Consider the following 21,130-nt stretch of genomic DNA (forward strand, 5'->3'; position numbering starts at 1 on the left):
AGCCTATCCAAACATAGTCTAATATTTGCTCAGTGGAATATTATTAGGGTGGCAATGGATTTTTGATACTCTCGGTACCTATAAAGAGGGCCTGGGTCTACAAAGATTGGATCCAATCCTAACTGGGTCCATATATTTAAGAGCCACTAGGAATGATCAGTGGGTACCTGTTAAACATTTAAGTAGACGAATCTTTAAATTTATAACTGTATAACAGTTAACTATGTGGTTAGACAAGATCAGAAAGGAAGGTTGGAAGAGCATTTTATAGCATTCAAAATGTTCATCCTAATGACTTTCTATATTTCTTTGTTGATGGCAAGGTTTAAAATATCGATACGCCTGGTACGTCGGTAGAGTCGTATCAGGCAGTATTGATAGATTTTTTATTTATTTATTTTTTATTTTTTTTAAATCTGGTTCAGAGGGGCCGGTTTAAGGTCTGTCCACCCCCTGAACCAGTTGAGACCCCTAAACACCCCCTGTAGGGGCATATTAGGAACCCCCCGGTACGATATGTATCGATATTTTGAACCTTGGTTGACGAGGCCTATAATAAATTGGTGAATTAACACCCCCAACTGCTTATCAGTGTTTTTGAGTAGGGGCGCAAATAGTTTTGGTCGACCGCACCCAAAATCCGATCCTATTTTTTTGGATTCAGATCCACCTTGTTAGATTTTGGATTGGATAATAGGATCTGATAAAAATCGGATTGAATTCGGATCACCCTATCCAATTTGAAAGAGTTTGATTTTATAAATATGTTTATATTGCATTTTATTTTTGTATCTTTTTATAAAAAACATGTATATAGATGACAGAAATAGTTAGAAAAAAGTATTTATAATTTTTGTTTTTCTTTATATAGACTGTTATATTTTTTCCTTTTAATAATTTATTAAAATTTTTAGAAATTAAATTGGCTCAGATCAAATTTGGACGTCTGACATCCTTAATGGATTCATATTCAATTCGATGTTTGTGAGATCTGATCAGATCTTCAAATTGAATCGAATCTTATTGAATCAAATTCAGATATACCCTGATTCAAATGTGATCTGTTGCATTCCTATTTATGAGTATTTGGTAAAAAAATGCTTCTGTCAAATGGGTTAGTAAAGGTATTTTGAAAATTATGTGGTGGACCAAGACTGGCTATAAGCACCTTTTTCAAAAACCAAAAATTTTGAGCTTATTAAAAAATGGGTCCCCCCCGAAAATTGCTTATTCGGGCTAATTTCTCAAATGCATATATAAATGCTTATCGGTGTGATCTGGTCTAAAATAAGTATTCTGATAAATGCTTAAAAATAAACACTTCCAAAAGGTGGTTTAGTTGTGACACGGACACGGCTAGATACGGTATCAAATATGAAATTTACAAGTGATTAAAGTGAATAATCCGGTGGAGGCACAAGCAGCCAAGCAGCGGATCGAAGGTAGTTCCTCCAAAATATCATTATCACTAGTTCTGTAGTTCACCACCTTTTGGATTTTGAATAAAGCAAACCAAGTAGATAGGCTCACAGCAATTCAGGGACCTATTTTCTGTATCTACAGAATATGGTTCAGTTTGTAAATATTGTGTATAACTTTATTCTGAGGACAAAATAGGGCGACAAGAAAAACCCTATTCAATAAGGGCTCAAATGAAAGATGGAGGAGGTTGATTTTCCAGAAATAAAAAGGTTGATGTTTTATTGGTCTCTTTGTTTTGGTAAACCTTGGTCATGTCATCATGTGTTGGTACCTGTATTTGTTAGAGGCATATATGCGTACCTGTAACTTTCATATACTATAGTAGGATAGTACATGACCTCTAATCCTTTTTCCCATTCTCTACCATCAGGGTAGTAAGATATAAACATGACCAAACATCACTTTTCCCATGGCTGAAAAATATGTTCCAGAGTTTCAACACTTGAACACTATGCTGATTTTTGCATAAAAGTCTAGGAAAATGTTTGTCCCTCATTGTACATTTTTAAACCATAAATAACCAGCATTAAGCAATCAGCTGAAAGGCATTCTAAATGTATTGGGGCTTCATTCCAAATGAATTTGGCAGCTTTGATAAATCCCCTTCTATCCTAAAAATCATCAACATCATCATCCCTGTTTTGTCAATCCCTTCTATCCTAAAAATGCTTTGAAAAACAATAGATGTTTTCATGACTTTTTGTAATTCTAATACTTCTTCTAAACAATTTTCTTCCTTGCCAAATTACTCAGAATCAGCTAATTTGAGGGAAAGGAAAAAGCTGTTTCATTCTGCCACCAGGATCAGGGGGTGCACAGCTATAATATACTATGACATGGCAGCCACATCCCTACCGGTTGGCAAGCTATTATAGTGATCAGACACATGGGCATCTTCTCTTTCTAGATGCGCATCCTTTGCTCTGGAACAAGCATCAGTGGGGATGTTGATGCCTATAAATCCAATAATGATTGCCGCACCTCCAAGGTAGTCCATGAGATGAGGGGCATGGCCCAGAATTGAATCCACCACAGCTGCCAAAGGAACCTGAATTGTGAGACCAGCTGTTGCCACTGTGGTTGTTGTTAGAAGAATAGCCTTCGCCCATAAGTAATCGCTCAGCACATTATCAATTAGACCTGAACATCAATGTAACCGAGCAAAAAGAATCCTAATAAGGACAAAATAAATTTCTTAAAATCCAAGAAATCAATGAGGGTCAAATTTAGTAACTGAAACATTTATCTGGGAAGACAAGATATCAAATCTACAGAGTTAGAGTCCTGAAGGTCTGGTTACTATGTAGTTGATTGAAAAATACCAAAAATAAATAAATATTTGAAATTTTTATAAGTAGTTGCCACATTTAAGACAGGTTCATTAAATTCGCGGTTACAGGACATGATTGTCAATGAACTAATGTATTATATTAACCTTGTATTTTCTTTATGTAAGTTATAACATCATAAGTATACCACATGTGATGAGACCCAAAAATAAAGTTCCTATAGAACTGTATGAATATTTCAGTGTCCCATGTAAACAATTTTTATATTTCCCAGTCTCTCCACGTAAGGTCAGTAGACCTCATGTGGACCCTGTTCTGTTTCCACCCCTTGATCCCCTGTAATGTGTAATATGTAATACCAAAAAAAAGCGAAAAAAAAAGAAGAAAAACAGCAGTCTCTATTGAAGAACAGAAAACCCATATCACCTCTTTCATTTGAGATCCTACTATTAGTGTTTTATTCTACATTCAGGAGCTTATCTATTACCACTCAATTCACGCCTTGTCTGAATTATAAGGAGTCAGCTATATGAATACTGTTCTGCCATTCCACTTTGTTCAGTAGAATATCCAAATATCCACAGAACTCATCTAATTCTAACACCAAAAGTCCATAAAGTTTATCATATAAAATGATAAGATTGGACATTGATAAACATTGCCAGATCAGCTGAGGCTATGAAAGGAAAATACTTGAATAAAGAAGAACCCACCGGTGTGAGCTTATCTTACACTGCCAGTCCTAAACCCAGATAAAGGAGCAGGTGCGTTAGGTTGGCATCCTGAACTAAAACTTTTGCCAAACTCTCATGATATGGATCCTGATTTGTCTTTCTGTGCTTATACTAGGGCATTCTTCAGACGTGCAACACCCTAACCCAAGTGCAGTGTCAAGTGGACAAGGGTTTGCTAAAGAAATTGATAGCTACTATTATGGTATCCTCTTCCTTTTCTGGGTTTGGTTGGAATTTGGGTCTGAGAAGGGCTGTGAGAGATTCCGACCTAGACAGTTTGTCGAGTCTCCTCCTTCTTGATAATGTTTTCTTGGACCCTACTAAGGATGACTCTAGAATCTAGATCCCCACCCTTACTGGTTCTTTCTCCTGTGCCTCTTTCTTTAAAGTGCTAAGCCAGCCCACCAATCCTGTAACCCCCCTTTTCCCTATTAATGAGGTTTGGTGAAGGCCAATTCCTCCTAAGGTTGATAGTTTTTGTTGGGAAGCCTTTTTGGAAAGATTCAATACTGGTGATTTGCTCCAAAAGAAGAGACCCAATACTTGTTTGTCCCCTCATTGGTGTGTTCTTTGTAAAGCTGATGGGGAAACTGGTTTTCATCTTCTGGTGTCTTGCCAATTTGAAAAGTCTATTTGGGAGTGGGCTTTATCTCTTTTTGGGTGTACTTTGATTCCTCAATCAAATTTGCAAGGCCTTTTTGCTCCCTCTTTTTTCAGGTGGTGTATGAAAAGGGGAAGGATTATGTGGAGAGGACTGAGGGCAGCACTATGATGGTCTTTATGGGAAGAAAGAAATTCCAGAATCTTCTCTGATGTAGAGAGAGGTGCTGAAGAGTTGAGGGCCTTGATCCACATAAGGGTTATTCTGTGGTTGAAGTCCCTAGAGCTGTTCACAGAATATACAGTGGATGACTTGCTGAGGAAGTGGGGTGAGATTGCTAGCTGTACCCAGACTAAAGTAGGGATGAGTGTGTCTTGGACTCCCCCACCTGCGGTTTCCATGAAACTAAACTTTGATGAAAGTAGCAAAGGGAACCCCGGACAATCAGGGATTGGGGGTGTCTTTAGGGATGAGAATGGGGTTGTTTCTGCCATGTTTTCAGGCCCAATTGGAGTGGGTGACTCTCTCAGAGCTGAGATCCACGCAGTTATGGAAGGTGTCCAGAAAGCTAGGGAGATGAATATCAGAAAACTCATAATTGAAGGGGACTCGGAGGTGGTGGTTGGGTGGCTGAATGTTGTGGATGCTTTTACAGCCGCTAACAGCAGCAGTGATGGACAGCAGCAGTAATGGGTGATTAACTCAGTGTTCTCATCTTATCTAATTCACTGTTCTCATCTTATCTAATTCAGTGTACTCATCTTATCTAGCTAGATACAGTTCTATCTTATCTAGTAGGGAGTCTTATCTATTCAGTGTTCTTATCTAAACTCAGTAGTATAGATCAGTAGGGAGTCCTCCTAAAAGTGGGATTCTTATCTTCTTGTAATCTCCTATTTAAAGGAGCTAATGATATTCAATAGAGGCATCGAAATTTTCAGTTAAGAAAGAGCAGAGGAGAGTTGGTGATCTCTTGAACAAATCACCATTAAGGCGCCAAGATAGGTTCCTCAAGAAAAGGGAGGAACAAGGGAAAACAGGAGGTTTTCCCCGTGGACCGACCTGTGACGAGATCCTATTCGCGGGCCCATAACAATTTGGTATCAGAGCAAGGCGTCATGGGTGACCTTGAGCAGTTGACGACTAGGGTTCATGAACTGGAGCACAAGCTCGGGGAAAACAGCACGAAGGTGCGCGAGATCAAGGAAGATGTCCGAGAATTAAGGCGCATGATGGAGCTCTATTTTTCTAGCAAGGAGAGGAATCCAGAAGGGGCTGCAACCACAAACGACCGCCATCCAGACACGGCAGAATTGTCCGGCGAGTGGCAGGTCGTCACCCAGGGAGCCGCGATCGTTCCCAAATACAGCAGGCTGGAGTTCCCTTCCTATAACGGCGCGGGAGATCCGTTGGGATGGCTGTATAGATGTGAGCAGTTCTTCCGCAACCAACGGGCAGAGGACAGAGACAAGGTAAGCTTAGCCGCATTCCACATGACGGAGGAGGCGTAGCTCTGGTTTTATAGATTAGAGCAGGAGGAACCCAGTCTCAGTTGGACCCAATTCAAATCCTATTGCCTTCTCAGATTTGGGTCCCCATTAACAAGCAACCCATTAGGCAAACTAATCAACCTCAAACAGACGGGAACGATGGCTGAATATCAGCGTCAGTTTCAGACCCTCCTTGCAAGAGCATCATCGGTACGACCAGACCAGCAGGTCGACATGTTCACCGCAGGGTTAGCAGAAGCTTTGAGGGTGGATGTGGAGATGCAAAATCCCCCCAATCTGGTTACTGCTATGAATTTGGCTCGCGCTTTTGAACGCAAGCTGCAACTCAACCACAAAAGTATTAGTATGGGAAGGCCTCAAACAGCATGGGCACCCCCGAAACCACTCGGCATGGCCCCATCTTCTGCAGCCAGCCGGGAACAGAAACCACAGCCGAGCCACGATTCCAGATCGACATCCAGTTTGGGAAGCAGTGTGGTGGCACCCCCTATTAAGCACTTGTCTAGGGCTGAGATGGCGGAACGCAGGGCGAGGGGACAATGTTTTAATTGTGATGAACTTTACTCAGCAGGGCACAAGTGCAAGAGACTTTTCTGCCTCCTAGTGGAACAAGAGGAAGATGATGATGAACCCTCTTCATTGGAACCCGATCCAGGAGGGCAAAATCATTCCACCTATCCTGGATTCCTTTGACTGTGTTTCAAGACACCCATCCTGAATTCGAGCTTGAGGACAAGCCCTTAGTCTAGGAGGGGAGTAATGTTGTGAATGCTTTTACAGCCGCTAACAGCAGCAGTGATGGACAGCAGCAGTAATGGACGATTAATTCAGAGTTTAATGGACAGCAGCAGTAATGGGCGATTAATTCAGAGTTTAATGGACAGCAGCAGTAATGGGTGATTAACTCAATGTTCTCATCTTATCTAATTCAGTGTTCTCATTTTAGTGTTCTCATCTTATCTAATTCAGTGTATTCATCTTATCTAGCTAGATACAGTTCTATCTTATCTAGTAGGGAGTCTTATCTGTTCAGTGTTCTTATCTAAATTCAGTAGTATAGATCAGTAGGGAGTCCTCCTAAAAGTGGGATTCTTATCTTCTTGTAATCTCCTATTTAAAGGAGTTAATGATATTCAATAGAGGCATCGAAATTTTCAGTCAAGAAAGAGTAGAGGAGAGTTGGTGATCTCTTGAACAAATCACCATTAAGGCGCCAAGATAGGTTCCTCAAGAATAGGGAGGAACAAGGGAAAACAGAAGGTTTTCCCTGTGGACCGACCCGTGACAAGATCCTATTCGCGGGTCCATAACACTGAACAAAGAAGATAGTGGTTTATGGAGTTATAGTATTTTGGAAGAGGAAATTCAGATGGTTGGTTCAAGAAATGGAAGTCAAAATCAGTTGGGTAAAAGATCAGCTAATTCTTTTGCTGATGGGTTAAACAAGGGGTGGACAGGGATGTCATGTTCTGGGCAAAGATGTAACTTAATTTTCTTCTTTTTCTGTTCTCGCTTTCTCTCTTGTTTCCTCTCTTGGGGCTCATGATGTAGTTGGAAGATAAGAAAGTTTGTCTTCCTCTGTAATTTATTGTGATAATTAATGAATTGTGTTATTGATCAAAAACAAAAAAGGAAAATTCCTTAAAAAAGAAAAACAATTACACCTAAAAGATGTGATGAGACAGCACCTCCATGAAGAACTAAAAACAACAGGCACCCAAAGCCCATAACAAAAGACCCCCACACAAACCATAGATCCATACCTACCAAGAAGAAAAAAAAAAAAAAACCAAAAACAACACTTGAAACGGCCCTTTGGGCAAAACAAGCTGAACCCGAAACTGACCAAACCTCTCCCTCTCACTTGATACAGAGGCTACGACTCCCATCACTCTTCATCAACAATATCTAATTCCTATCTTCCATCTTTCTCCCAAACCCCGTCCCCTTCCTCAGCTGCATTCCTCCTTTGAGTTTCCTATCTTCTATTCTGCTCATAATGTTCGATTGCCTTCCTCACCACCGCTTCTCCCCTTAAGAAGAACAGTCCAAGTGCTTTCCCAACTGCCACATGCCTGTCAACTAATTGATCAATGTCAGTTTTTCCTTCTCTAGAGATAATTACCTTGGGGAATTCTTCAGCTTTATTCCTTCCTGCCTCCCTCTCCCCCTCTCTAATTTCCTCTCCGATCTCTGCCTGAGCTCTTCCTTGTCTCTCATTCTTCCTTCCTTTGTCACCAAACTTCCTTTCCTCCCTCTTCTCTATAGGTGCTCTCTCATTCTGATTGCTTGAATCGATGTCCTGATCCTCCTTGCCTGAGTCATCTTCTGAACAAACAATTTCACCATTATTTATTATCTAGCTCTGATTTCTAGATTTGACCTTAGCTCCTTTCCTCTTGTAGATTCTTTTGAATTTGCAGCAAGGACCATCCCCAACCAACCCTTGCTTGAGTTGATGGAAGACCTTTGTTACATGAATAATCTGCCTGTCACTGGACCCTTTTATTTTTCTCAATTCTCCTGCATTGGGATTTTCTAAGTTGGTCACCTTCGAAGTAGATTCAGTTTTTCTTCTGCCTAAACCCAATTCCAACATTTCCTATAAAAACCGAAGATCTCAATCCTTCTTCATTTACCCTCTGGGAACATTCGTTGCTCATGCCTCCCCCCTCTTCCAGGTCCACTACACTGCTACTAAGATCATAGGAAGGATCCTTGTTTCTTGACGTGACTAGACACACCTCTTCTCTTGTATTTCTTTCACTATCCAAATTTTCCTCTATTTCAGTTTTTTCCGCCAAGCCATCACCATCCTTTGCCCCTTCTGTCTCCGATTGAACAATTGTGTCCTTAGCTAAAACATTTTCTTGTGAACTTCCTTCTTTCTTAGCCTGTGGATATGCCTGGGGAGCTATCTTCTCTGAACTTGTTTCATCCTCCGGACATTTGAAGCTACTTTGCGCTTCCTTTCTCACGAATTTTGTGATCACCCACTCCCAAATCTCCTTCTCCCTCTTGTCGACACTGTTGAAAAACCTCAAAGTTTTTTGTTTAAAATTTGTAACCTTCTTTTCCCTCAAACTCAATGCATTAATCTTTCTCGCCACTCTACCTCCCATGGACAGCCATCCCCTAAGCAATCTTCTTTTTGAACTCTCGTGATACATGCGAAAATTCTGAGCACTCCTCAACGGGGAAGATAGACTAGAAACAAAGTCTAAAACATTTGAAGCCCTGGAGGTCACGTGTTTAACATTTGGAGTACTTGAACCAGTAAAAACATGTATTACATCTCTTGGGCCATCCGACCTAACAATCTTAAAGGCAAATCCCAACCCAACCAACGTTTCGATACTTCTCCTCTTCGAGCTCCTTAAAGTTGTTTTTAATTTGTATCTGACATATTTCGTTCGAAGGTTTCCAAAGCTTGGGGTTGTTTACTCTTCCCTTCTCTTGAGCTCCTCCCACTTCCTCTTCACTCCTTCCATTTGGACATCTACGTGACACGTCAACATCTTCCTCATGCAATCTGTTGAGGAAATCAAACAAAGATGGAAAAGCTATTTTGAAAAATTATTAAATGAACGACAGGGAGAGGGTGCTAATGGAGGAGAATCTAACAATACTAGTAGTGTCAAGAATAATACATACCTTTGTAAAGTTAGGCCTACTAAAGTAAAAGAGGCACTAAATAAGATGAAGGGAAAGGTGTTAGGACTTGACGGGATTCCAATAGAAGTACAAAAAGGTATGGGAGAGGTAGGCTTTTTATCACTGACCAAGCTATTTAATAAGATAGAGAAAGAAAAGAAGATGCCTAATAATTAGAAAAACAACACTATGATGCTTATATTTAAGAACAAAGGTGATATACAAAGTTGTAATAATTATCAGGGGATTAAACTTATGAACCACACTATGAAACTTTGGGAGAGAATAATTAAATAAAGATTACAACTAGAAACAAGTGTATCGGAGAACCAATTTGGCTTTATGCTATGAAGATCAACCATGGAAGTTATATTTCTTTTGAGATGATTAATAGAAAAGTTTAGAGAGTAAAATAAAGACCTTCATATGGTGTTCATTGATCTAGAAAAGGCATATGCTAGAGTTCCTAGAGAGGTAATGTGGTGGGTCTTGGAAAAGAAAGGAGTTCAAAATAGGTATATAGACTTAATTAAGGACGTATACGAGAGGGCAACAACCAATGATAGAACACTAGTGGGAGATAATTCAGATTTAACAATTACTATGGGTCTTCACCAAGGTTCAGGACTTGGCCCTTATCTATTTGCACTAGTCATATATGAATTGACTACACATTCAAGGGGAAGTTCCATGGTACATGTTATTTGTGGATGACATTGTCTTCTCTCTCTCTTTTTATCAATAACAAGAAATTTTCATTAAAAGATAAGATTCAATAATAATTGTGGGTGGGTGGGGGGGAGGTAAACTCTCTTAATTCTCCCCCAAATAGATAAAAAATTACATAGTTGCCCAAATCAAGTTATTCTTCCCAACCCTTGCTTAGCAAGTGCACTTGCAAATGAATTGGCACATCTTTTTACCCACTACAGTCTCACCTCCATACCCTAAGTCATCAATTTGAATTGTCTTCGTTCATTGATTTATGTCCACATGCCATCATATTCCTTCCCTAACCATCCTAGTACCACTTTCGAGTCCCCTTCAATGACCAGCTTGTTAACATTTAGTTCCTTAGCCCTTCTCACACCTTCCATCAAAGCCAAAATTTTTGCTCTCAATGAATCAGTCCTTAACACCAATTGGGCCAGGAAATAGAGCTATGATTAAACCTTCCTCCAACCTAAAAACACCACCAATCCCTAAAGGCCCAAGGTTACCTTCACTTCTACCATCAAAGTTAAGCTTGATAAAACCTGTACAAGGTGGAGACCATAGAGGGTGAGCAATACTTCTATTTGGAGCTAAGGCTGTCACTTCCTGCTAATTATTCAATAGAGTCCTTGTGTGAATGTCATTAAATATCTCCATTGTTTTTACCCAATGAACCATCCTATAAGATATCACTTACATGATTGCCTCTCTACTTCCCTCCTTTTCAGCAAAAATTCTTTGATTTCTTTCCTCCCAGATTATCCAATAAATCGCCGCTCTTGTACATCTCCAAAATAGTGGATGACATTGTTTAAATTGAAGAAACTAATGATGGATTAAATGCAAAATTAAGCTTATGGATAAATGCCTCCGAAACAAGAGGTTTTAAAATAAGTAGGACTAAAACAGAGTATATGACATTTAAATTTAGTAATAATATAAGTGTAAATCAAAATATGCTTAGGATTGGAGACCAAGAGAAAACTCAATGTGACCATTTTTGGTACCTTGGTTCAATAATTCATAACAAGGGAGAGACTGAGGAGGATGTCACCCAAAGAATTAGAATAGGGTGGGAAAAATGGAGGGGTGCATCTGAACTTTTATGTGATAGGAAAATACCACTTAGATTAAAAGGAAGATTCTATAAAACAATTGTAAGGCCAGCTATGTTGTATGGCGCAGAGTGTTGGGCAGTCAAGAAACAACATGTCCAAAATATGAATGTGGTAGAAATGTGAATGCTAAGATGGATGAGTGGAAAAACTAGAAAGGATAGGATTAGGAATGAAGTTATATAATAGGAACCTAGGAGTAGCTCCAATAGGTGATAAAATGAGAGAGAGAGAGAGAGAGAGAGAGAGAGTAAACTAAGATGGTTTGGGCACGTGTATAGAAGATCACCAATTGTGCCAGTTAGATTTGTTACACATTTGAAGGGGCTAGAAGAGTTTGGGGTAGACCAAAAAGGACATGGGTAGAAGTAGTAGTAAGAAATGATTTATTCACTAATAATTTAACAGTGGATATGGCTTTAAATAGAACAGATTGGTGAAACAGGATTGATGTAGCTGACCTCATATAGTTGGGAGAGAGGATGGATGCTGCTGCTGCTGATGATCATAATACCAGGTTTACTAGATGGTTTGACTAATCTCTTTTATATAAAATGTTGGGAGATTATCAAGGAAGATCTACTGAATTTTTTGCAGAAGTTTCACAGCTTGGCATCCTTACAAAGAAGTCTGAGTAACACCTTTATCTCTCTCATTCCTAAGGTTGTTGGAGCTACAAACTTAAAAGATTTCAGGCCCAGTAGTCTCCTAAATAGCTTTTATAAGATACTGGCAAAGGTGTTGGCTGAGAGGATGAAGAAGGTTCTACCCAATGTCATTTCTGATAATTAGTGTGCATATGTTCCTGGTAGACAAATGTTGGGCAGTGTCCGGATTGCAAATGAGCTGATTGATTCTAAAAGGAGGGATGAAAAACCTGGTCTGATTTGCAAATTGGATATTGAGAAGGCCTATGATCTGTCCATTAGAAATGCCTTGATTTTGTACTGGCAAAGATAGCAAAGATGAATTTTGGTCAAAGGTGGAGGAACTGGATAAAGGTACGTGTCACCTCTCCAAAATTTTCTGTCTTAATTAATGGGCAAGTGGCAGGCTTCTTTGAAAGCTCCAGAGGTATTAGACAGGGGGACCCTCTCTCTCCTTTACTATTCATTTGCCTAATGGAAGTGCTCACTCAATTCAGTACACTGGCTGCCTCTGAAAGGTTTATGGGATGGCTTTGAAATCTGTCCGGGGGGGGGGGAGTGCACATACTCCAATTTTCTGATGACACTCTTTGTTTTATTGATGCTGCTAATGATCAGCTTGAATTGATGCTTGGTATCCTATGCTGGTTTGAAGTGGTTACTGGACTGAGTAAATCTGGGGAAGAGTGTAGGCTTTCCTGTGGGCCAGGTCGACAACTTGGAAGCTTTGGCTGAAGTGCTGCCCTGTCAGGTTAATTACCTTCCAGGGAAATACCTGGGGCTCCCTCTTGGAGCAAAATCTAGTTCTATTTCGGTGAGGGATCCTGTAATCTAGCGGATGGAAAGAAAGTTGGCCTCTTCGAAGGCAAAATACCTCTCTTCTGGAGGTAGAATGACACTTTTGAAGAGTATTCTCTCTAATCTCCCCCACCTATTTTCTTTCTCTCTTTCCCATCCCATCCAAGGTGGCAAAAAAAATTGGAATCCCTTCAGAGAAACTTCCTTTGGAGAGGGTGGGAAGATGAAAAGAAAATTCATCTTGTTAAGTGGGATCAGGTGTGCTTGCCTTCAGAGGAAGGAGGTCTGGGTTTAAGGAAATTAAAAGTTTTTAATACTGCCCTCCTGAGTAAATGGTTATGGAGATTTGGAGCTGAAAGGAATGCTTGGTGGAGGAGTTCAATTGCAGCTAAATTTGGGGTGGACTGGGGTAATTGGAGATCTTTGGATCCTCTGTAGAATTGGGGTTGTTCTCTTTGGAAAGGAATTCTGAAGTCCCTCCCTGCTTTCTCAGTTGGGTTAGGCTTTAAGATTGGTAGAGGAAACAAACAAAAATTCTGGAAGGACCACTGGTGCATGGACACACCTCTTGCAGAAGCTTTCCCCCTGCTCTATCAGTGTGTTGCAAACCCAGAAATCTCAATTGCTGAATCTTATGACACGAGTGGTGGCTCCATCTCTTGGAGTCCTCTCTTTAGGAGAATTTTTTTTGACTGGGAGTTGGAACATTTTATGGAGCTCATGCGACTTTTACAGAGGCAAAGCATTTCAGTAACTTTGGATGATGATTGGAGTTGGAAGTGGAGTGTGGATGCTAATGTTTTCAGTCAAGTCTATGGATTATTAGCTTAGTAAGACAGGGGTTGCTAGCTTCCCAAGAAAACAGGTGTGGAACCCAATCAGCCCTTCCTAGGCAAACTTCCTTTTTTGGGTTTTGACCCTAAACAAGTCTCTCAAAAGTCAATTTGGATAGGAGAGGGCGGCAGATCCCTGATCTGAACTGTGGGCTGTGTGGACTAGTACCAGAGACAATCGATCACCTCAGTATCCATTGCCACATTTCTGCTAAGATTTGGGACCACTTTCTTGAAGCTGCAGGGGTTGACTGGGTCATGCCCAGCTCTGTCAAAGACCTGTTATTGCTGCTGGAAGCTGCCTGGCCTGAAGAAAAAGGGGAAGCTGATCTGGAGAACCATACCTACGGCTGTTCTTGTGACCATTTGATCTGAGAGAAACAGTTGCATTTTCTGTAACAAAGCAAAAAACACAGAAGATTTGATACAGATTTCTGTGTGCAAACTTGCATCTTGGATGTCTGTAAGATCTTTGTTTGAGCATCAAAATGTAGTTTGACGCTTTATTCTCAGTCTGTTTGGAGTCTGTAATGAGGTTCGCCTCTCTTTCCGGTGAGGTGTACTAGTAAATTGTTGTAATCTTTTCTTTTCTATAAGTAATAAATAAATTCTTACCTTACATTGCAAAAAATAAAATAATAATACAAGGTTTCAGTCATCTCAGAGGTTGAGATGATCAAGATCCCTACATAACAAACAGGTGGAAGCCAATTCCCCAAACAGCAGTTAAAAAACAAACCCTACAACAGAAATTCAACACAACAGGATACTGCTCCATCTCCCCAGAAAAGATTCTCTCTATCTAGCCATTGTCTAGCCAAGAATTCTGCCAGCCCATTTGCAGATCTGTATACCCATTGCACAAAAACTACTGTCTTTTAAGCTTAGAAATTTCTCTCAGAATGTCTGTACTGCCATGGGCACCTTTCCTCTTTTCTAACCCATTCCACCACCACCTTAGAGTCCCCTTCAACAATAATATTGCTGTAGTTATTCCTCTTAGCCAGCTTTAGATCCTGTAGAGTAATTAAAATTTCTGCTCTAATTGCACTACCAAAACCAGCAATACCAGAAAATAAACCAAGGACGCTTCCATAACATTTCTAAATACTCCCCCATATACAGGAAGGAACGGAGAAGAATTCAAATTTTCTCAAGGAGTATAATTCTTAGACTAGTGATGGCCTATACTACATAAATTGTATGTCATTGAATTCATTTTCTCAAAGTGAATAATTAGCCTAGTTTATTTGCCATTCATATAGGAACCAGACCATCTTTTGTCCATTTGTACCAATTAAAAGTGTTAGAACTGAACCAAAGCCCAGCTCCAACTTACACAATAGGCATGGTATTTATAAAATTTTGAGTAGATTATATGACTTTTCATTTACATCCCTAAGATGGAATCTTCTTGTTATGATAGTTAACTCATTTACATCCCTACTATTTCCACCCTAGAAATGTGCCATACAGGGACAAAAGGAAAGGGAAATGACATTGAATTCATATGCACAAAACCACATATAAATACACTCTTCTAATTTGACTCCTATCAACAATGATCTTAGCTTTTCCAGAATGTCTAAATTTCCAGATTAATGCCTCTCATGCAGTTTCAAAATATTCTTTTTATTCTTTTCCTTGTAGAAAGATGCCATAGTCCCTAAATATTTATCGTTTTCTGTTTCTTGGGATACTGTTCTGAAATTTAATAAAACATTGATATTTGTGGGAATCTAGGAGGGCTCTGGTAGGTGTAAAATGAGGAAAGTAGACTATGATGGTTGGTCATGTGCATAGAAGACCATCTACAACACTAGTAAGAAAAAGAGACCTATTGAAAGTTGAAGAGTCCAGATGAGCTAGGGCCAAACAAAAAATACGTGGATTGAAGTAGTGAGAAATGATTTGAGAACCTAGAATTTAACAACAGAAATGGCACTGATCAGAGCAGAATGGTGGAATAGGATTCATACAGCTGACCAGATATAGTGTTTTTTTTTATCAGCAAGAAATTTTTTATTAATAAAATAGCAAAAGTTACAATCAGTTACAAAAGTTATAGGTAGCAGCAGAAAAGCATTAATCTAGTCCGCACCCACATACAATCCGTTACAGTTCTGCCCAGTGCAATGTAGATCTATTTGCCCCCTGTTTTGCTAGGGTATCCGCCATCCCATTTGCACTCCGTTTGACCCAACCAAATTGAGAGTTGATCCTCCTTGTAAGTATGTCAATTTCTTTGAAGATAAATTTGAGCTTTTAAGGTACTGATGTGAAGTTTTTAGCCCAAGAAATGACCAGTAGTGAGTCTCCTTCTATTTCTAGGTCTGTTATTCCTATTTGCTCAGCCATCTTTAGACCTTGAAGTAGGGCTAGAGATTCAGCCTGTATTGACTCACCAATACTTATTGGTCCTAAGAAGAGTGCCACCACCACACCCAGATGATTTCTAATCACACTCCCTATGCCTGCTCTTCTTGGGTTACCAAAAGAACTCCCATCAAAATTTAGTTTTAGTTTGTTTAGTGCTGGTGGCTTCCATTCCACACTCACAATTTCTTTGGGTGCATCTGTTAGTGCTACTTCAGCCCAACTTCTTAAAATCTCATTCGTGGAGAAATTTTTGAATAGCTCCATGGTCTTCACCCAATGTGCATTTCTGATTTTTATGGCTTCAATAACTTCCTCATTTGATTTACTTTTTTCAGAGAAAATTCTTAGGTTTCTTTCCTCCCATATAGTCCATACTGTAGCTGCTCTTGCTGCCTTCCATAATCATTTTCCTCTTTTCTTCTGTTGTCTCAGGAAGGAGGGGCTGAAAAGACTTACCACATCCTGTGGGGGAGCCCATCTGCATCCAAAGAGAGAACAAACAACATTTCAAATACCAGAAACAAAGGAGCAAGATAAAAGTAAATGGTTAGGGTTTCACCACAATCCATACAAAGGGCACACACATGAGGAGAGAGGCATTTGTTTGGCCTCCTTTTCTGTAGCACATAACAAGTGTTTACCTTCCCTAAGAACACTTCCCAACATAAAGCTTGTACTTTTGGAGGGATCGGTTTACACCACTTTCACTAGAAAGTTCACCCCCATAGGATCAGAGTGAGTGAGCAAACCAAAGAAAGATGCACAAGAAAATAAGCCATCAGGAGTTGGGAACCAAACTCTACTATCAGCTATAGATTGGTCTAAGTAGACCCTCCCAAGTGTTGAGATTAAAAGCACTAGAGACTCACATTCATTTTCCCTCAACCCTCTTCTGAACCCAAAGTCCCAAGAGATACCAAAGTCTGAGAGCATACCAAACCTAGCAACAGGTTTGTTTTTAAGGTTTGATAAGGAGTAGAGATCCGGGAATTTAACCATAAGAGGCACATCCCCAACCCAAAGGTCTTCCCAGAATAAAACCTTATTGCCACATCCGACATCAAACCTAATAAATTGAAGAAAGGTTGGTAATACCTCATTGATTGCCTTTCAGGGAGAGTTTGGAGCTGCATTGGAAGCTAGTTTTGCATCCCATCCGTTAATTGCTTCACCATGAATGCTTTTAATGACCCTGTCCACAACCTATCTTCTTCACAAGAGAATCTCCACAGCCATTTCCCTAGAAGGGCTTATTTTTCTTTAATAAGTTCCCTATACCTAGGCCACCCTGCTCCTTAAGGTAACAAACTTGCTCCCACTTCACTACATGATCCTTCTTTTCATCACCAAATTCCCACAAAAAGTCCCTCATAATCTTCTCCAATTTCCTATCTATTTTCACCGGGATTTTAAAGGTGGAGAGGAAATAAGTGGGTAGGTTAGCTAGGGTCCCCAATGTTTATTCCAGCTACACAACTTTTTCCCCAATTCACTTTTAGTTTGGAGGCCTATTGAAACTTATCCATTAATCTTTTCAGGTTCCTTAAACTGGATTCATCCAAACTTTCACAAAAAAATGATTATGTCACCAGCAAATTGCAAGTGAGACACCACCACTTCTGACCTACCCATCATCCAACCTTTAAACTGGTTATCTTGGTCAGACTTGGTGATTTGTCTACTTAAGACCTCAGCCACAAAAGTGAATAAGAATGGGGATAAAGGATTACCCTATTTGAGTCCTCTTTTAGCCTAGAAGAAATCCTTTGCTACCCTATTCATCAGAATAGAAAAAATGTGTCGAGCTAATACATCCATTAATCCACATCCTCCATCTTTCACATGACCCTATCTTTTCCATTAGATTCAACAGGAAGGACCAATTGACTATATCATAAGCTTTTTCTAGGTCCAATTTACAAATCAAACCTTTGCCACCTTGTTTTTTCTTAGCTGACCAGATATAATTGGGACCGCTGTTGTTAGATTCAGATACCAAATCATAGTATTACTGGTTTAACCACTGGTTAGATCATTCAGCCTGTAAAAACTGTCAACACCAGGAGCCAGAAAGATCACTGGCTGACTGATTTACTGGTTTGACCACTGGGTCCAATCCGAATCTGATAACACTTTCTGGACAAAGTTTTGTTAAATTGAGCCAACCACTAATACAAAAATCAACATTACAGAAGTCTCCTACCAACCAGGTTGAAGATGAATATTTCATTTTTTCAGTTTTTTCCACCTTCTGGATCAGGGTCAATGTACCTTGAAGTGCAAATCAAAATGCATAGTTTAGCTTTTACTGACTTCTTCACTGATATGAATCACCAACTTTATGAAAGGTGATAACTCTGCAATTAAAGAGTGACACTATGAAGTAATTGGCATTGTTGGTCTTAGGATGTTATCTGTCATCCAAGCACTTATAAAAGCTTGATGAATGTTTTAAGCTTTGATTTACATAAGAAATCTAAATTTATAATGCCAAAAATCTCTTAAATGATTGACTGTCCACCAAAGTAAGATTGAATGCAAAGCCACAGCATCGTAGACACAGTCAAACAGAACTGATTGTCCAAATGACACAAGCACATGTGGACCATACACAAAAAGGAGAATCCCAACAAAGAAGGCTGAAAGATGAAGACCAAAAAATGATGATGCATCTACTAAAAGAATTTTTTAAATCATCATTATCATCATCCATGTCTTATTCCAACTATATGGGGTCAGCTAAAAGAGTTTTTCAAATAATGTTTTTTATACAACTTACACCAGCTGGAAGAATGGAAGAACAAGAAAACCCAGCAAAGGAGTGGCCAAACTGAAAAATTATGGTTACCAAATAAAACTGCTCCCCCAACAGTCTTCGATAAACACAAACATCATTAAGTTCTATGCCGGCAATACACGGGGGGTCATCAAATTGATGAGTGCATGAATACAGGTTGTGCATTGCTAGGAATAAGAAATGCATAATACACAGATCACAAGCTCCTATACAATTTGCTGGAAAATGTTTTAACAAGCATTTTGTGCTTTAGTCGTACAAGTGAAAAGGTCAAACATCACAATACACTATTCAAATAAATAAGTAATATAAAATTAAAAAGGTAGAACAGAATGGCAAATTAGTTTGATCCAGAAGGGAGGATACTCCAAGAAATTTCAAGCAAGTACTTATTTCTAAATATCCTAAAACAATTAAAAAGTAGCAATCAGCTTATGCCACCTCAATGAAGATTATCTAGGATGGAAGTCAATAAAAAGAATGCATAACATGATTTAAAAACTAACCTTTACCAACAATAAGGCCAAACTGAGTCCAGGTAAGAGTGTGAAAAGGCTCCAGCTTTGTAAAGTTCAATATAAGGGCAACAGGTAGGAAAATCAAGAGGTTGAACAGCCCAAGGAATCCAAGGAACTGCGCCATACTGGCACGGCCACTCTTTTGATCATCATCGTCAGGGATCTTTTTACGAATAAGGGTAATATACACTGCATACAAGCCTGCTGAAACAAGAGCAAGAATGTCACCTATGAGAGGCTTTGCAGCAATTGCATTTAATCCTGCCTCTGAGTCACCCAGAGTGACTATTATTGTTCCTCCCATGCACATAAGAACACTAATTAGCTTCACCCATGTGAATTTCTCACCCAAGAACACCAGAGCAACCAAAAAAGTGAAAAGACTGGAGACACTGCTTAAGATTGTATTTGACTGCAGGAAGGGGAAAAACATTCTTAATATACCAAATGATCTTTAATGAATCCAAAACCGTAAGTAATACACACATAAAAAGTTGGATTTATAAGCATGAAATTGCTAGACCTTACCGTCACAGTGGTATACTTAAGTGAGAAATTGAAAGTGAGTTGTGCAAGAAACCAGAACGGACTTATCAACAGGCTAACCTTCGCCATTCTGGTACGTGTCCAACGCCCTTTCACATCTAGTTGCTTATTACCATCTTCAATAACTTTATCTACTTCTGGAAGCTCTGGAAATCTGGTTTGAACAGGCAATGTCCTTTCAGGTTCATATAATTCATAGTCTGATTCTGAAATATTACTCTTCTGCTGACTAATTTCTCCCGCTTCAATGACCTCTGGATTTGATTCATTTGTTTCTGTTCTTAACTTATTCTCCCCAAGAAGAAGCACTTCTTCTGAATTCTCCTCTACTTGCAAATGGCTACCCTTCTTATTACGATGCCAAGACCATAAATTCCCAGCTGAATCCTCCAAGCAGTGTGAAATTTCAACAATGGGGATCAAAACCACAAACAGGGAATTGCAGATGTATGTGATGAGGAATGGTGATACACCCGAATCTACAACTGACTGAACAACATAACTTGCAGCAATCCATATAGCAGCAACAGCAATTATATATATCAAACCTAATATCCATCCCCAAACCTTATTCATATCTTTGGAATTCAATGCTCAACCAAACTACTAATCAAATGTACAATGAAGTAATCTATGAAGATTCTCGGATTCCACAATGCCCAAACATAAGAACCACTTTGACAGCCAATTCATCCAGGTTAAGTGAAAACCTAACAGAAGAAAAAGCAAGGAAATTAAAGATAACAGACAATTAAAAAAAACGGTGGATCGCCAGAAGATGGAATTATCAAAACGAGTGTCTGAGTTGGGAGTGAACTGACCCATGCTCAATTGAACAACTGGGTGGACCTCCAGAAGATAGAATTATCAATACCCGACACAGTGGATCGGTATACCTTCAAACCATATCTATCGACCCTCCAAATCTCAGAACACATATACTAATTACAACATGAAAACGAATACAATTCTACATCATACTGAACTAAATAAAGAATCAACCCTCCTGGACATATAGATAGAGAAAGCAGATCACACGAAGAATGCTAGACTAAGGTTTCCATGTCTTTTTAGAGTATGTGTTAAGTACGACAACATGCAGAAAGGAACTTGCCCAACAGAAGACTATTCAGGGTTTCCCTCAGATATTGAGATTCTCATTGTCTGATCCTCCTCAAGCTCGGAGTTCTGGATAATTTGGGTATTGAAAAGAAGAGATACGACAACAATTGATACTGGCCAGTCTTTTCTAAATGGATAGATCATGGATGGGTAGATGCAAACACTTCTGCACGTGGGTATTCCAATTTTCAACCGTCGAATCGATCGGAGTTTACCCCTAAATTACAAGTTGCAACCCTACGGTACGTAGTCACTATATTTTGTGGGGGCACCCGAAAGCGAAAACATCTTCTTCATATTTTGTGGGGGCACCCGAAAGCGAAAACATCTTCTTCTCTTCATTAATGAATTAAACTAGATCAAAACGTTTAGCATAATGAATTAAACAAT

At 39.4% G+C, this 21,130-nt stretch overlaps 1 protein-coding gene across 1 annotated transcript; it reads right to left on the reverse strand.

Moving 5' to 3' along the window:
• Positions 1-1,915: 1,915 nt before the first annotated feature.
• On the reverse strand, positions 1,916-20,839 carry LOC104589373 (thiamine-repressible mitochondrial transport protein THI74-like). Its single transcript, XM_010247672.3, has 4 exons — positions 20,440-20,839; positions 19,601-20,328; positions 19,061-19,484; positions 1,916-2,622 (listed from the first exon to the last, which is right to left on the reverse strand). Exons 2-4 carry the CDS (start codon positions 20,192-20,194, stop codon positions 2,312-2,314), a joined length of 1,329 nt encoding a protein of 442 aa, XP_010245974.1. The 5' UTR covers positions 20,195-20,328; positions 20,440-20,839; the 3' UTR covers positions 1,916-2,311.
• Positions 20,840-21,130: the final 291 nt, after the last annotated feature.

This window comes from Nelumbo nucifera, chromosome 1, assembly GCF_055504915.1.
Source record: "Nelumbo nucifera cultivar China Antique chromosome 1, China Antique-T2T, whole genome shotgun sequence".
Classification (NCBI taxonomy): domain Eukaryota; kingdom Viridiplantae; phylum Streptophyta; class Magnoliopsida; order Proteales; family Nelumbonaceae; genus Nelumbo; species Nelumbo nucifera.

Bases quoted from the DNA above. Each gene is read 5' to 3' on its own strand.
- LOC104589373 (XM_010247672.3), bottom strand. From the start codon at position 20,194: ATGAATAAGGTTTGGGGATGGATATTAGGTTTGATATATATAATTGCT. The intron at 19,485-19,600 runs GTAAGGTCTAGC...CCCTTCCTGCAG, and splicing joins TTAAGTATACCACTGTGACG to TCAAATACAATCTTAAGCAG. The intron at 2,623-19,060 runs GTTAGTTTTTAA...ATTGATGTTCAG, and splicing joins TGGCCTTATTGTTGGTAAAG to GTCTAATTGATAATGTGCTG.